Genomic DNA, 17,274 nt, shown 5'->3' on the forward strand with positions numbered 1-17,274 from the left:
TTAAATGAGAAGTCAAGCTCCCTATTTATAGGTTTGAGACCTATGCGGAAGTAGATGTGCACGCACTTAGGCATTCCGCACAAGTACTGCGAGAAGCCTACTCACTCTTTAATATTCCGCACAGTCTCACCGTGCATGTTCACATTTACCGCTGTTTACTGTCTTGTATCAATTGTCTTTAAGTAGCTTTCGCACTTTAAATATACATATACATGCATATGTATATGATCAAGTCCCCCCAGTTTATTGTGTTACATTTTTGCAGAAAATATAAGACAATAAACTCTAAAAAATTGCAGTTAAACTGTTGCGTTAAAAAGTTTCGCACATGTCTACGCATAATTGCTTTACGCCCTGCGGAATGCAACGACTATATGCATACTTAACGGATATTTTTATATCCGTTGATTAATTATCATTGTGTTTATAACCGTTGTATGAAGTTGTTAAATCTACACCATATATATAGGTTTCAATCAACATTTCATCAACTCACGTTATCACATTCATTTTGCTTTCACAGTTGCATTACTCTTTAACACCTTCTTCCTTTACCGTACGCTTTTCATCAGTAATTCACACTTACATTAATCATCACGATGAAGGTATCAGAGATTGAAAAGAAAGATGACACTAAACAGTTTCTCGCTGAAAGACTAAAGAGCCCAGAGTCAAGAGCAAGCAGATATGTGCTTAAGTCTCTTGCTACCAGCGCAGAAACTGAGACACCAAGCAAACTCAAAGCTACATCTCCTCTCATTGGTTCTACTGAAAAAAGGATTACGCGATCCAGCTCAGTTACTCCCACTGAGTCCAAAACTGGTAATCTTGCACACTTTCATTTTATTATTTTCGCTTTGAATAATACCTACAGTATACTTATGCTAACACTTCTTTTTGTTATTTGTTTTCAGTGGAGATAACCATCACTCATCCACCAACAACGCAATCAAGTTCTCCTCCAACTTTTGATCTTTCTAAATATGAAGATCTCTGGCGCACTCCACCGAGCTCATTAAAATCTATAAAGGTGGATGGCCTTCAAGGCTACTTATGCGCATCCCCAGAAGCTGCTCTGAATCAAAGACAGCATATGAAATTAGCCCTTCCCCATGAACTGCGCACTCAGTTTAGCAAACTCTCTCATGGAGACGCTTTTAACAGCTTTGCTCAAAATTTCTTTATGACATTTGCATCTGCATTTGATGCAATGTCTCGTCAAGAAAAATTTCTTGATTTTTTGAAAAAGGAAAAATCCAAATTTGCAACCGCCCAATCCGAACTTCTCGCAAAAGATAAACAACTATCTTCCGCAACTGCAGAGCTACTGATAGCAAAATAATCCGTAGAGGATTTGAAAAAAGAACTATCAGAAAAATCCATCGAAAAGGATAATCTCCAAGTGGCACATGATGCCATGAAAAACGAACTTATTCAATCTCAAACTGACTTGAATGCAGCCTTATCCGCGAAAGCAATTGAGGAAACTAATTTCGTAAAACTTCGCGAAGATTTGCCCGTGCTTGGGCAAAAAATTATGGATTCTCACCCCGTTTCTCAGTGATTTGAAACATATGTTACAGCACTACAACAAGTTGAGCGAGTCAAGTTTTTGGGAGAGATTAGTAAGGTGTCTGTATTGCCGGAGCCAATGCTGGAATACATTGAAAAGCTCATTTATCCTCTTAAAGAAGCAGAGGAAATGGTCGCATTGGCCAAAGAAGGAATTCGCGAAATTCCTATTCCACAACTGTATGCCATAAGTCAAGACAAAGATGCTCCCGTCGAAGACATCATTAAACTAGACTTAGACAGCTAGGAATGGGTTTTTGCAACACAAGCGTAACATTAAGCGCATTTATCATGTTTTTATATGCGCACAGTAATTTCTGCGATGTTATAATAAAATTTTCATTTATCAATTGCAATTGTTATTATTTATATAGCGCTTAAGAGTATTATTCATATTTACTAGCATTGTCTTTTGCAATTTCATTGTTCGTTATTGTGCACATAACAACCAATTACTTTATGCGAAACAACCTGTATGTGCATGCATTATGCACATTATGAATCTTCTAAGTTCGCCGAAATGATCCTTAGGCACAAGTTTGTGTTTCTTGTGAAGCATCCAAGTATGGCTAAATCAAATACCTTGGGCAAAATTTTTCGCGTTTCGTTCTTTTCGCATACACTTTGAATTATTTTTATTAACTAGCAAGTGGTCTTTACCATCACTTTGTATAGTTGAAATCTTATTATTGATACTATGCTTGAAGCTTAAATTAGGCACAAATATAGCATCATTATATTTGAGAGAAATTTAAACTTTCTTCATTTTGCACAACATTACAATCATAATTCTGCTTCATATAGCACTAATCATTATATTGCAACGTTGCAACAATTCTACGCATTTCTTTTCATTACATGTAGTATCTTTTCAACAAAGTAGCATGCCACGCGTTAGATAAGTGACGCCCTTCAATATCTTGGAGCTTATAAGAGCCTGCTGCATTGATTCCCATTATCTGGTATGGTCCCTCCCAATTGGGTCCCAATTTTCTAAGTTTTTCAGCACGACTTGCTTCATTGTTTTGCAAAACCCACTTACCAATATCAAAGGCTAACGCGCGCACCTTCTTGTTGTAATACTTGGCAATTTGTTGCTTATTGTTTGTCTCTCTTATTGCAGCCATAAGTCTGCGTTCCTCAATGAAATTTAAATTTTCACAAATGTTATCTGCATTCGCACTTTCATTAAAGTTAGTGACCCTATGCGTCTGGACAAAAACTTCCGCGGGGATCATTGCTTCTGACCCATACACAAGGCTAAAAGGTGTTTCGTCTGTACTTTTCTTGAAAGTTGTGTGATGAGCCAATAATATATTTGATAGTTCATCAACTTACTATTTCGCTTTTCATTCAAACGCTTTCAAATTCAGCTGACAATATCGCGGTTAGTTACTTCGCATAACCCATTTGCTTACGGATGCGCTACCGATGTGAATTTTTGTATTATATTCAATTCTGCACACTAGCTTAAAATGGGTCTTTTGCAATCTATGCCCCATTATCACTTACAAGTTCTCATGGGATGCCAAATCTGCAAACAATGTACTCCCACACAAAATTCCGCAGTTGTACTCCAGTTATTGTGCGCAAAGCTTTAGCTTCTACCCATTTAGTAAAATAATCAATTGCCCCTGGGGGAATGGTCCCACAATATCAATGGCCCATTTATAAAATGGCCATGGTGAATTAATTGAGATCATATCATGTCTTGGTTTCTATTCTGTAGCGCATGCCTTTGACAACTTTTACATCTTTTAACTATTTGCGCAACATCACGATACAGGGTAGGCCAAAAGTTACCCATTGGCATTATTTTTGCCGCAATAGTTTTGTACCCTGAATGAAGAGCACAATATCCACTATGCACCTCCTCAATAATTATTACAGCCTCTGCGGGTCCTACACATCGCATTAATGGTCCCAGATATGACTTGCGATATAACATATCATTTTCGATCACATACATAGGGGATCTTTCGCGCACTAATCGAGCTTCTTTCTTGTCCTCTGGTAGTGTATTATTGCGCAAATAGTGCATTATAGGATCCATCCAATTCGGTTGAACTTCCTCTATAGCCGCAACAATCAGACTACCATCAATGGACTTATGGGGAAGTTCTTCTACCCATACTTGCTTTTGGAAGTGCGAAAAAGTCAATGCATCAAGCTTACTCAGCGCATCCGCCTTTTTGTTTTGACTTCTTGACACTTGTGTCAATTCGAAAAATTTAAATTTTTCCGCGGTATGAGCCATTAAATTGATTTGCCACTAACTGCGAATCCACATATGCACGTAACTGTAAAATATTCATTTTACGCGCCACATTTAATCCCGCAAGCAGTGCTTCATATTCAGCCTCGTTATTTGTTACATCAAAATTAAAACGCAGCGCATATGTATGTTCTTCACCACTCGGGATTGTTAACACCAATCCCGCACCTGCACCTTCAATACACGACGAACCATCTGTATATAAATCCCAAATTTCATGTTGAAGAGGTTTTAATTGCGTTCTTTCATGGATAACTTCAAGCTCACCCGTCATTTCTGCAAGGTAATCTGCCAAAACATAACCCTTTACAGATGTGCGTGGTAAATATGCTATTTCAAATGCTCCTAAATCGATTGCCCACTTGGCTAGTCTTCCTGATACTGCGGTTGTACTCAAAACTTGTTTAACCGGCAAGTCAGTTAAAACATGTATCGGATGACCCTGAAAGTATCTGCATAACCTTCTTGATGTAAAAACCAGCGCGTAAATAAATTTTTCGATAGGTGCATAGGTTATTTCACTCCTCGCGAGCGCCTTGCTAACAAAGTAAACTAGCTTTTGGACTTTGTTTAGCTCCGAGACAAGCACTGAACCAAATGATTCATTCGCAATCGAAATATAAAGATATAATATTTCACCATCTACGGGCGCAATCAATGTAGGTAGCGTAGCAAGCAATTGCTTCATTTCTTGAAATGCTTTATATGCCTCTTCTGTCCATACAAAGTTTTTCTGCTTCAAGCATCCTTTAAGTGTGCGAAAAAAAGGAAACTGTCTGTCCGCGGCTTTGGACAAGAACCTAGTCAAAGCCGATATCTTTCCTGTCAAACTTTGCACTTTTTTAACAGTCTTAGGCGCGATCATGTTTTCAATTGCAGTTATTTTCTTAGGATTAGCTTGGATGCCTTGTTCAGTGACATAATATCCTAAAAATTTGCCTTCTCTTTCTCCAAGGCTACATTTAGACGGATTTAATTTCATTTTAATCTTTCGCAAACTTTCAAATGTTTCTTCCATATCAAACAAAATTTTCTCTTGCGTTTTGCTTTTTATGCCAAGATCATCGACATAAGCTTCAAGGTTACGGCCTATTTAGCCTTCAAATGCCTTGTCAATTAATCGTTGATAGGTTGCTCCCGCATTCTTGAGTTCAAAAGGCATTTTAATGTAATAATAAATGCACTTTCCAGTGTGAAAGGCGGTTTTGTTCTCATCTTTTTGTGCCATTGGGATATGATGATAACCTTTTACGGCATCCAAAAAACATTTATAAGGGTAAGCGTGCAAAGACTCCACTTTTGAATATATTTCGGGCAGCGGATAATTGTCCTTTGGACAAGCTTTGTTTATGTCTTTAAAGTCTATGCACATCCTCCACTAACAGTCAGGCTTTTTTACTAATACTGGGTTTGCAACCCATGTTTGATATTTTACTTCACGCAAAATGCCTGCATTAACTAACTTGGTAACTTCTGCACATAACCATTTCATGCGATCAGGAGCCATTCCTCTGCGCTTTTGCACAATGGGCTTTAGTGCAGGATTAGCATTTAACCTATGTTCCGCAATGTCACGCAGAACTCCAGTCATATCTTGCTCACTCCAAGCAAACACATCCATGTACGCAACAAGCAATTGCACAATCTTCTTTCTTATTTTCTGATCCAATTCGGTGCCAATTTTTATTTTTTGATCAGGATTTCTACAGTTTACAACAACCATGTGATCCTCTACAATTTTGTGTGCAACAACTGCATCTTGCGTGCTTATAGCCGCACAAATTGACTACATAGCCATAGAGTTTATTGTTGCCACACCTTTGCAAGTAGTGAATTTAACCATTCCATGTATCGTAGATGGCACTATGCCAAGCTTGCGCAACGCGGATCTTCCCAGCAGCATGTTATAACGTGAAGCAGATTGTATAACATAGAAATCTACCTGCGCTTGTCTTGTCAATTTTACATCTATTTCATCACGCAACTCGATTTTTAGTGATAATTTCCCCATGGGCCACGCAGATTCACCCGCAAAACCAGACAAAGATATCGCGGTTGCCTTCAGGTCTGCTTTAATGCATTCTAGCAATTGGAGAAAGCATTGTTCGTATATCAAATGTATGCTACTGCCAGTGTCGACATGTATTTTTATAATTGTTATTCCCGTGTTCGCGACCTTGCATGATATGACTAACGGCTTATCGGACATATCCTAGTTTTGCTCAAATGGAAAAGTGATGTGCGCAAGTTGCCATTTTTCAAGCATTTCAACCGCTTTTCGCTTTCTAAGCCCTTTCTTCTTGTGTATTGTACTTACTATTTTTGCATCTTACACATTTTGAAGCACTTTAGTTGAATTTTTGGCCAAAAAAAGATTTGTGCGTTTTACGCACCTTCAAATTCACATTTGCCACATTCACAACATTTTTTGTGGCTAAAAGCTTTTGTTGCTTCATCATTTTGCTTATTTTACAACTTTTGTTAAGAAGATTACGTTTTCCTTCAATATAACAAAGAAAATAACACGATTAGAATTAAGAAATGAGTTGAATAGCTCGATTAAAATGAATGCAAATTTCTCATTTCAATTCTATTCGTGTCCCACAGATGGCGCCAATTGATCACTCCTAGATTATTCAATAAAGGCTAATCAAGGATCGAGTGCAATGAGTGGGTACAATGGATGTCGATTAGGATTTTGGGACCTTATTGTCATATTTCGTTAAGTGCTAAACGATCAACAACCATGTCCCGGTCTTCGTAAATTACCTTAACCAACAAAGATCAAGTCTAGGGCAAACTCACGAGAGAGATCAATATGACTAGGACAATTCTTCCAGAATCAACAACCTTTAAATGAGAAGCCAAGCTCCCTATTTATAGGTTTGAGACCTATGCGGAAGTAAGATGTGCGCGCACTTAGGCATTCCACACAAGTACTGCGAGAAGCCTACGCACTCTTTAATATTCCGCACAGTCTCACCGCGCATGTTCACATTTACCGCGGTTTATTGTCTTGCATCAATTGTCTTTAAGTAGCTTTCGCACTTCAATTATACATATACATGCATATTTATATGATCAAACTATAATATCTTCATTAACATTCACACTACCAACATTTTCATAACAACATCTTATCTGAACTTCAAATTTCTGCTATCAAGACCTTTTGATTATCATAACTTCTGCATTTGCAACTACAACATGACCCTCGGTTCCAATATTGTCGCCCACCATTATAGATGCACATAATGGTTCTGGAACCGCAGATGTAACTGTCGCAATACCTTTGGAAGTTGCAAACTTTACCATGCCATGAATATTTGAGGAAACAATACCCAGCTTACATACAGCTGTGCGCCCTAGAAGAATATTATAACGCGATATAGTATTCATCACATACAGATTCAACATAGCCTTGCGCATTGGCATTGCGTTTTGCTCATCCATGATTTCAATCTCTAACTATAATTGACCTATAGGCCACGCGGATTCCCTTGAAAACCTGACAAAGACATCGCGGTTGACTTGAGCTTTGACTGAATATCCTCTGGCAGTTTGCGAAAACATTGATTGTACATAACATCAACACTACTGCCAGTATCTATATGTACTTTCATTACTTGAATACCAGCTCCCGCAATCCTGAATGATATTACTATTGGCTCCTCCGTCAATCCGCAGTCTTTTTCTAACGCAAAAGTTATAGGCTCAAGCTGCCATTTTTCATAACTTTCAAAAGGTTTATGCTTTTGTATATTATCATCAATAATCACCATATTGATTACTTGAATTTCTTGCAAGCTATCCTTCTTGCCCACTACCTTTGCACCCAAGTTCCTGACCGCGGGTGCTTTGCGTTCTTATTGTACCACTGTATTGACATTTGGCGTCTTTGGCGTGCTTGCCAACGCGGGTATAGCTATTGCATCTGTTGCGCTCATTTCCTTACTAAGTAAGAGATGATTTAACTTTCCTTGCCCAACCGCGTCTGCAATTAGCTCAATAAGGTCGCGAAATCTATTTGTATCATGACCTTAGTCGTCATGAAAGATACAAAATTTAGACTTGTCACGCCTATTATTATCACTCAATTGTGGAGGGTCTGGAAATGCCTTAGCAACACGCTCTTGCAGAAGTATCTATTTTAGCATTTTTGATAATGTTTGAATTATGGCAAAGGAATCATTATTCCACTTTAACGTGTTATTCCTGTCGCGATTATTATAACCCTGATTGCCACCATCTCCATTATTGCGCTGTCGATCATTGCGCCAATTCCACCATTATTATTTCTTCGTTGTTGTCCAGATCCGCGGTTATAATCTCGATACCCATCCCCGTTACCATTACAGCATGTATCATTATCATCGCGCCAACTCCTGTCCTTACCCCATCCACAATTTTGCACTATATTACTGTCTTCTCCACAGTGAATATTGTCGTGACCCGTCCTAATCCATAAGAACGAATACAATAACATATGATTACATCGCGAGGTATTTGACCTCTATATGATACATTTACAAACATTGCATTCGTTTTAAAAGACAAACTTTCATTACATCGAAAGTTGACAGGCATGCATACCATTTCATAATATCCATCTATAAATGATCTAATCTATCATTTACTTAATCATAATCTTTACTGAACTCAACGACTTGAATGAAACGTCTTTTGAAATATGCCATGAATGATTCCAAGTAATATCTTTAAAATGAGCTAATGCACAGCAGAAGATTTCTTTAATACCTGAGAATAAACATGCTTTAAAGTGTCAACCAAAAGGTTGGTGAGTTCATTAGTTTATCATAATCATTCATTTCCATCATTTTAATAGACCACAAGAATTTCATTTCCAATTCTCATAAATATACGTCCCATCCATGGAGACAAAAATCATTCATATGGATTGAACACCTGGTAACTGATATTAACAAGATGCATATAAGAATATCCCCTATCATTCCGGGACATCCATCGGACATGATAAAAACAAAATCGAAGTACTAAAGCATCCGCTACAACGGATGGGGTTTGTTGGCCCCAATAGATCTATCTTTAGGATTCGCGTCAATTAGTAGACTGGTTTACTAATTCTTAGGTTACCAAGCAAAAAGGGGCATATTCGGCTTCGATCATTCAACCATATAATGTAGTTTCGATTACTTGTGTCTATTTCGTAAAACATTTATAAAAGCAGTGCATGTATTCTCAGTCGCAAAAATATATATTGCAAAAGCATTTAAAAAGGAGTAATGAAACTCACAATACGATATTTTGTAGTAAAAATATTCATACGACGATACTGAACAATGCAGGGTTGGTCTCGGATTCACGAACCTATATCAAGCATATATATTGACACATATCATATTTAATTAACTAAGTTTACTTATATTTTATAATGTATTAAGTTTAATATGTTTATATATATAATTACATTAATACTTATAATATGTTATAATATATATATAATATATATTTTAATTAATGTTATATCAATATATATATATATATATATATATATATATATATATATATATATATATATATTAGTTAATATATTAAAACACTTTAGTATGTAATATTAGTATACTTGTAATATATTTTTATATAAATATCATTTGTTTGTCAAAATAATAATTATAATAATATTAAATTAATAATAATAATACTCATAACTAAATTTAATAATAATATTAATAATAATAATAATAATGATAGAAACAATAATAATGATAATAATAATAATAATAATAATAATAATATTAAATATTAATAAAAATGATAGTTTTATATTAATGGTAAAAATGATAGTTTTGAAAAAATGATAATTTTAACGTTTTTAACAATCTTACTAATAATAACGATAATGATACTAATATTAATATTAGTCATAATAATAATCATTTTAGTGACAATATTGTTAATGATATTGATAATAATAATAATAATAACATTAATAATAACACTTATATTTATAATAATCATGATATGATAATAATAATAATAATAATTACAAATGTGGTGGTACTACTAATATTAATGATAAATATATTAAATTTCATATTGATAGTAATATTAAAACTAATAATACTTAATATTAATACTTAGGAATAATATAATAATAACACTAATTATACTAATAACTATATTCTAATGTTAGTAACAATAATAATGAGGATAATAATTCTAATAGCTATATTACTAATAATAATAATGATAGAATAATAATTAAAAAAAGTAAGTGTGTATACCCCTTTAGAAGCTTTTCTAAAAAGAAATGCCATGGACTGGGCTCGAACCTGCGACCTCTCGTTCACCCGAACAACCCTTGAACCATCTAAACCAGTTTGTTTCTCTAATTTAGTACCCCGCTTAATTTATATATCCTATAACTATCTGACCCACTATTTCTTCTTCCTCATGAAATCAATTCGACCATAATTCAGACGAAAATCAATACTGCTAGTTTTGGAGTTTGAATTAATATAGGTATTTGAAACGTAACCACTAATCATGGTTGTTTTTGATTAACAGACAACAATAAAAAAATCAAAAAACAGATGCCAAGAACAGCAACCTGTTTCATAATCGAACTAAAAATCAAAATTTAAAATCCAAAGAGTTTTAGATGTTAGTTTCTTCATGGATCCTTCCTCAAATCATCAACATAACACCTATGAGTTATCAATTGAACCTAAAACAAACTACAATATCTTAATTTGAATAAAGAAAACCGGTTTGACTTTTTGCTATAAAGTTTGACTATCAAATTCGAAATCAAGAGAGAAAATTGGGGCTTGATAACTTACAGTTAGTTCGATTTAATGTTTCCTAACACCTCTGCATTTACAGATTTTGGTGTTTAATTCTCAACTGACCCATTGATTGAAAAAGTTTGTGAAGAACTCATTTTTTTTAATATTTAGGTTTTATTTCTGTGAAAGTTCTTTTACATTCTATTTGCCCTTTTCCTTTCCGAATAGCAGAATAAGCAGAGGTTTTGTATGGGTAATTGAATGATCGAAGTTTTATCAAATTTGGTTTGTAATGAAAAGGATGTCGACAGAGAGGGTTCACGGGTAGAGAAGAAATAAAAAAATAAAATAAATAAATGATAGTGAAATAATATATCTGTTACGCGGTGTATATATCTATATCTATATTTTATAATTGATATTAATATTTAATAATTACCTTAATAATAATAATACTATTAATAATTAATAATAATATCAAATCCAATAATACTAATAACAATAAGAATAATGGTAAAAATAACAGAATACAGTGATAATAATAATTTTAAATAAATATGATAGTTTTTTTAGTAATAATAATAATAACTTCTTAAAATTTTAATTTTATTACTAATTATAATGATATAACAAATTTGATGTAACAATTCTATATATAATATCAAATAATAATATACTAATATTAACATTAATATTAATACTAATATTAATAATGAAAGTAAATATGATACTATTAATATAACATTATATTTTAACTTGTAATTAAATATATTAATGTTGCAGTTTATTAATCATGTGATATTTAATAATTACATATTATATGTATATATATATATATATACATATATATACATATATATATATATACATATATATATATATATACATATATATATATATATATATATATATATATATATATATATATATATTATATATATATAAATTGAATGTTTAGTATTTATACCTTACAATATAATAATTATTATTTATAGAAATCATATATATAGATTTATAATATTATCATATATATATTTATATATATTCATATGATAGTAACTTAATTACTCTATTTACTATTTTACATTTTAATTCAAATGATTAAAGTGTACTTTATTAATTTATAATATTATATATACACTTATATTTATATTTATATATATATATATATATATATTTTTACATATTAGTTTACATACAATCGTTCGTGAATCGTTGAGAATAGTCAAAGGTCAAATGATCCTATCAAAATAGTTCATAAATTTTGAGACTCAACATTACAGACTTTGCTTATCGTGTCAAAATTATATTAAGATTAAGTTTAAATTTGATCGAAAATTTTCGGGTCGTCACAGTACCTACCCGTTAAAGAAATTTAAACCCGAAATTTGAGTGGGGTCGTCATGGCTAACAATAAGAATGTTTTCATGACAAATATGAGCTGATAACTATAGTTTTATCATCAGTGAGTAATATGGATAAAACAGTTTGATTATGTGAAGAGTACGAGTGAAGCTATCGCAAAATAGTGAAATTAGTAAATGCATATTTGTCTTAACCGGTGATGTAGTCACGGTTGATTTCCAGAATTCAAGGAATTAAAGAAAATTTTCGAAATTTATAAGATCTGATTCTCCAGGATTTAAGGGAATTAGGATCTCTTTAATTAAATGCGGTCATATGTCTTGATTACTTTGTCTGATGTTTCCATTATAAATTAAACTCTTCCGTTCCATTATTCTCACCATTCCTATACTTTCCTCCTTAGTTCATACATCCAAAAGTTTGTGAAAATACTTAATCCAGTTCTAATTCTTGATATTTTTCTAATTATCATTTATGTCATCCTTCTTTTCAATCTTCCACCAGAAAAATCTGTTTACTTCTACTATTACCTTGGGGTGATACTATTCTTAATTATACCGTGTCTTTATATTGCTATTCTTATTAATATTCACGGTTTGTAACCTCCGTGTTGTTATTGAGCTTTATATTTTCTCTTATATTTTGGAGCTCTTTGCCTTTTTATTCTCCTCTCAACTTCTAGTAAAGCGAGTAATGGTCCAGAATTCGTAAGTATGGAGTTTGGAATGAACTTAATGTTCTAAACAAGAAAGAACGTAGTAGCACGATTTGATTTGTCAAATTACCAGAATCATTGAGTATAGAACTATCAAGAATATACTTTATTGATATGTTCAGAAGTCAAGCAGAATGAAAGAGTTATGTAACATGGCACATGATGATGTTATGATCTGTGAATCATCATGTTCCATTAGAAACTCAACATGACTTACTGTAATATAATCACGTTGATCAAGTGTCATTATATTATACTAACTCATGCATCAATTTCCAACACTACTTCAAAAATATTCATATTTTAAATTCGAAGGTTTACATAATATAGAAACTAAAACTAAAACAGTTTCCATTATAATGTAATACAGATAACGCGAAGAGATAAATGATTTTAGATTAAAATACTTATGAAAGTATCTTCAGAAATGTCGAGGATATTTATAATGAAAGATACGATAATATCTTAGAATTTCATAATTAAACTGCGATGAAGAAATTCATTCACGATGATTTAGAGCGATTAAGGAGTAAGGTATTCGCTAAAGATTTCATCAGAAACAAAATCATCAGGATTCTTTGGAGGCAGATTTAGTCATTGTGAGTTGTCCACAGCCTCATTCATAGTTTGCTCAATTCATTTTCCAGTACTAAATTTTCTATTGAGCGTTTCTAACACTCCATTCTTTATCATCAAACTTTTGACTGTTAAGGCAGTCTTCAGTTTTCACTGCTTCATCCGCTTTTTCAAAAGTTGAAGTATCGATTAGCAAACTGGGTGCTTTTCAGAATTTCAGAATGGAAGATCATAATTCTAAGAGATAAATATTATATGTATACATATAACTGTTGTTGTAGAATTGTTGCGAGATTTAAAATACTGATTACTGATTCCTGGTAACTGGTATGGAAATTCTTGTTACAAGATGCGGATGAGCATATGATGAGGCTTCAATAAATATAATGATTTTTCATAAAGTCAAAGATCAACAAGGTTGTTGGTAAATTTACTGCTAGTGTGGGGGAATATAAACGGTTCCATGATAACGTTGACGAATGGCAAACTTATATATTAAGGTTATAGTAGAGTTCAATCGAATGAAAAGTCGAAATTGATTTGCTAAAGCTGTGACAAAATTGGCTACTTTGGAAAGGATTGCAAAGTGATTTTCAGTAATAACAACACCAAAGGAGCTAGCGCAGATACGTGTTAAACATTTACTCAGGTTCTGAGTGTTTTCAGGTGCATAACTATATGTATCAATCTTTTCCTCTGTAGATGAAGTGCGGTTGGTTCATCCTCTCGATTGAGGTGTTTTCAAGAATTATGAAAGGTTTGAACGCAGATGGTAATTGTCAAGATACAAATGAGGTTTAGGATGAAATCAAGTGGAAAACTTGAAGAATTGTTTAGTTTCATATATTATAATTAATATTTTAATTCATTTTAATTGTCCAATGTCATTAGTCCACAATTAGGAGTCCACAGTTACTAACTCAATAATTCATATATAGTTTATAATATTCGAATTAATTAATACGTATCGTGACCCATGTATGTCTCAGACTCGATCACAACTCAAAGTATATATATTATTGTAGAATCAACCTCAACCCTATATAGCTAACTCGATCATTACTGCATATAGAGTGTCTATGGTTATTCCAAATAATATATATAGATGCATCGATATGATATGTCAAAACCTTGTATACGTGTCCCAATATTTAAAGTGCGTAAAATAAATAACAGAAATTAAATGATGATAAATAAAATTGCGATAATATAAATTGAGATAAATAAATTGCAATAAATAAAATGTAATCAGTTAGCTAGGAACAGTTAGTGTGGATTCTTAACAGAAATTTTCTCATAGTTAATTTTTTTGTTTCTAACAAATTTTATTTTGTCCAATGTTTTCTTCATTATGCCACTTGTTGGATTCTGATAGGTCAAAATCCAAATATGAAATTGAATGAAAATGGTTATTCTGTGATGAACGGATTCGTACTTCTGTGGTTGTAAGTAGGATAGTAAATGACTATTGAATCAGATTCGAATAATGTACAGTGTAACTTATTAATGTGAAATCTAAATATTTCTCGGGTATTACCTACCCGTTAAAATGTTTTCACCATTAACAGTTTGTACGAAAGAATTTTTTTATTACAATCATTATGAAAATATACGTACATATATATTTTCTTTAGATGTAATCATGGATTTAATGAGTTAATATGATATTAATCTCATTTGCTTTTCGGTTTGAGCTAGAACAAATAATCTCTAAGACTTTAGAGATTACATAATCGCCAGGAAGAACGAAGATAGTTGATGTAAATCGATACGTAGAATGGTGATTATACTCGAGGTATAGAATGAGATGTTGAGGCATGGATTGTTGATGGTACTGGTGCTGTTATTGATGGTACTGTTGGTGCCGATGATGTTGCTGAAGCTGATAAATTTTGCACCATATTCTCCAAATTGATTACTTGAGCACGAAGTTCGTTGACTTCTTCTATTATTCCGGGATGATTGTCGGTTGAACGAGAGGATAAATAAGGTTTAGAATTTTTAGATAGAATATAATCGTGGCGAGATATTCAAGAAATGAGGGTGAAAATGGTGTTTCGGACTGGTTCACCGGTAAGTGCTTCGGGTTCTTCGTCAAGAGGGCAATTTGGTTGGTGGAAAGGATCGCCTTTTTTGCATCTCCATTGATTAAGTTGACTACGAACCCATCTCCAATTCATCCAGAATAGATGATGGCTAATTGGTTGATTCATTCTGGTTACAATGCTTTCGGAACTCGAGTGGAAATCCATATCGGAATAGCTGTTAGAATAACTATCGGAATAGCTATCGAAATCTGAGGGACTCGAACTGGTTGAGAGATTCATCTCATATTATCAGATGAAGTATTTTCGATAAGAAATAGATTATAGGATGTAGATTAGTACCCTGCAATACATAATTTACATATGCATATAATACTAAAATCCCATAAGTTACGGAGGATTCTACGGAAGCTGTCAGGCAAAGGTAACAATAACAGATACGCTAAGATATGAATTTATCTATACACTGTCTATTCAATAGAGGCAGTAAGACGTGTCTAGACTTTAAGGATGATAAGAAAATAATTTTTGACACTAAATGATAAGCAAAACTTTTGACATGTAGACACGATCGAAGTCCAGACCCATTAATGCATCTAAACAACTATCAGTTAGACACACTAATGCAAGATCTGGTTCGCTAAGACCACCGTTCTGATACCACATGTCGTGACCTGTCCTAATCCATAAGAACGAATACAATAACGTATGATTACATCGCGAGGTATTTGACCTCTATATGATACATTTACAAACATTGCATTTGTTTTAAAAGACAAACTTTCATTACATCGAAAGTTGACAGGCATGCATACCATTTCATAATATCCATCTATAAATGATCTAATCTATCATTTACTTAATCATAATCTTTACTGAACTCAACGAGTTGAATGCAACGTCTTTTGAAATATGCCATGAATGATTCCAAGTAATATCTTTAAAATGAGCTAATGCACAGCGGAAGATTTCTTTAATACCTGAGAATAAACATGCTTTAAAGTGTCAACCAAAAGGTTGGTGAGTTCATTAGTTTATCATAATCATTCATTTCCATCATTTTAATAGACCACAAGAATTTCATTTCCAGTTCTCATAAATATACGTCCCATGCATAGAGACAAAAATTATTCATATGGATTGAACACCTGGTAACCGACATTAACAAGATGCATATAAGAATATCCCCTATCATTCTAGGACATCCATCGAACATGATAAAAACAACATCGAAGTACTAAAGCATCAGTTACAACGGATGGGGTTTGTTGGGCCCAATAGATCTATCTTTAGGATTCGCGTCAATTAGTAGACTGGTTTACTAATTCTTAGGTTACCAAGCAAAAAGGGGCATATTCGGCTTCGATCATTCAACCATATAATGTAGTTTCGATTACTTGTGTCTATTTCATAAAACATTTATAAAAGCAGCGCATGTATTCTCAGTCCTAAAAATATATATTGCAAAAGCATTTAAAAATGGAGTAATGAAACTCACAATACGATATTTTGTAGTAAAAATATTCATATGACGATACTGAACAATGCAGGGTTGGCCTCGAATTCACGAACCTATATCAAGCATATATATTAACACATATCATATTTAATTAACTAAGTTTACTTATATTTTATAATGTATTAAGTTTAATATCTTTATATATATAATTACATTAATACTTATAATATGTTATAATATATATAATATATATTTTAATTAATGTTATATCAATATATATATTAGTTAATATATTAAAACACTTTAGTATGTAATATTAGTATACTTGTAATATATTTTTATATAAATATCATTTGTTTATCAAAATAATAATTATAATAATATTAAATTAATAATAATAATAATAATACTCATAACTAAATTTAATAATAATATTGATAATAATAATAATAATAATGATAGAAATAATAATAATGATAATAATAATAATAAAAATA

General features: G+C 32.7%; 1 protein-coding gene across 1 annotated transcript; it reads right to left on the bottom strand.

Annotated features, from left to right (window-relative positions):
* Positions 1-2,426: 2,426 nt before the first annotated feature.
* Positions 2,427-7,300, bottom strand: LOC139859875 (uncharacterized). Its single transcript, XM_071848647.1, has 7 exons — positions 7,060-7,300; positions 6,241-6,347; positions 5,790-6,059; positions 5,231-5,633; positions 3,893-4,936; positions 3,309-3,783; positions 2,427-2,703 (listed from the first exon to the last, which is right to left on the bottom strand). The coding sequence occupies exons 1-7, from the start codon at positions 7,298-7,300 to the stop codon at positions 2,427-2,429; spliced, it is 2,817 nt and encodes a 938-aa protein (XP_071704748.1).
* Positions 7,301-17,274: the final 9,974 nt, after the last annotated feature.

Source organism: Rutidosis leptorrhynchoides, chromosome 7, assembly GCF_046630445.1.
Source record: "Rutidosis leptorrhynchoides isolate AG116_Rl617_1_P2 chromosome 7, CSIRO_AGI_Rlap_v1, whole genome shotgun sequence".
Taxonomy (NCBI): domain Eukaryota; kingdom Viridiplantae; phylum Streptophyta; class Magnoliopsida; order Asterales; family Asteraceae; genus Rutidosis; species Rutidosis leptorrhynchoides.

Bases quoted from the DNA above. Each gene is read 5' to 3' on its own strand.
- LOC139859875 (XM_071848647.1), bottom strand. From the start codon at position 7,300: ATGGATGAGCAAAACGCAATGCCAATGCGCAAGGCTATGTTGAATCTG. The intron at 6,348-7,059 runs GTCATGTTGTAG...GTTATATTGAAG, and splicing joins CGACAATATTGGAACCGAGG to GAAAACGTAATCTTCTTAAC. The intron at 2,704-3,308 runs GCATGCGCTACA...TGAGGAACGCAG, and splicing joins AGATGTAAAAGTTGTCAAAG to ACTTATGGCTGCAATAAGAG.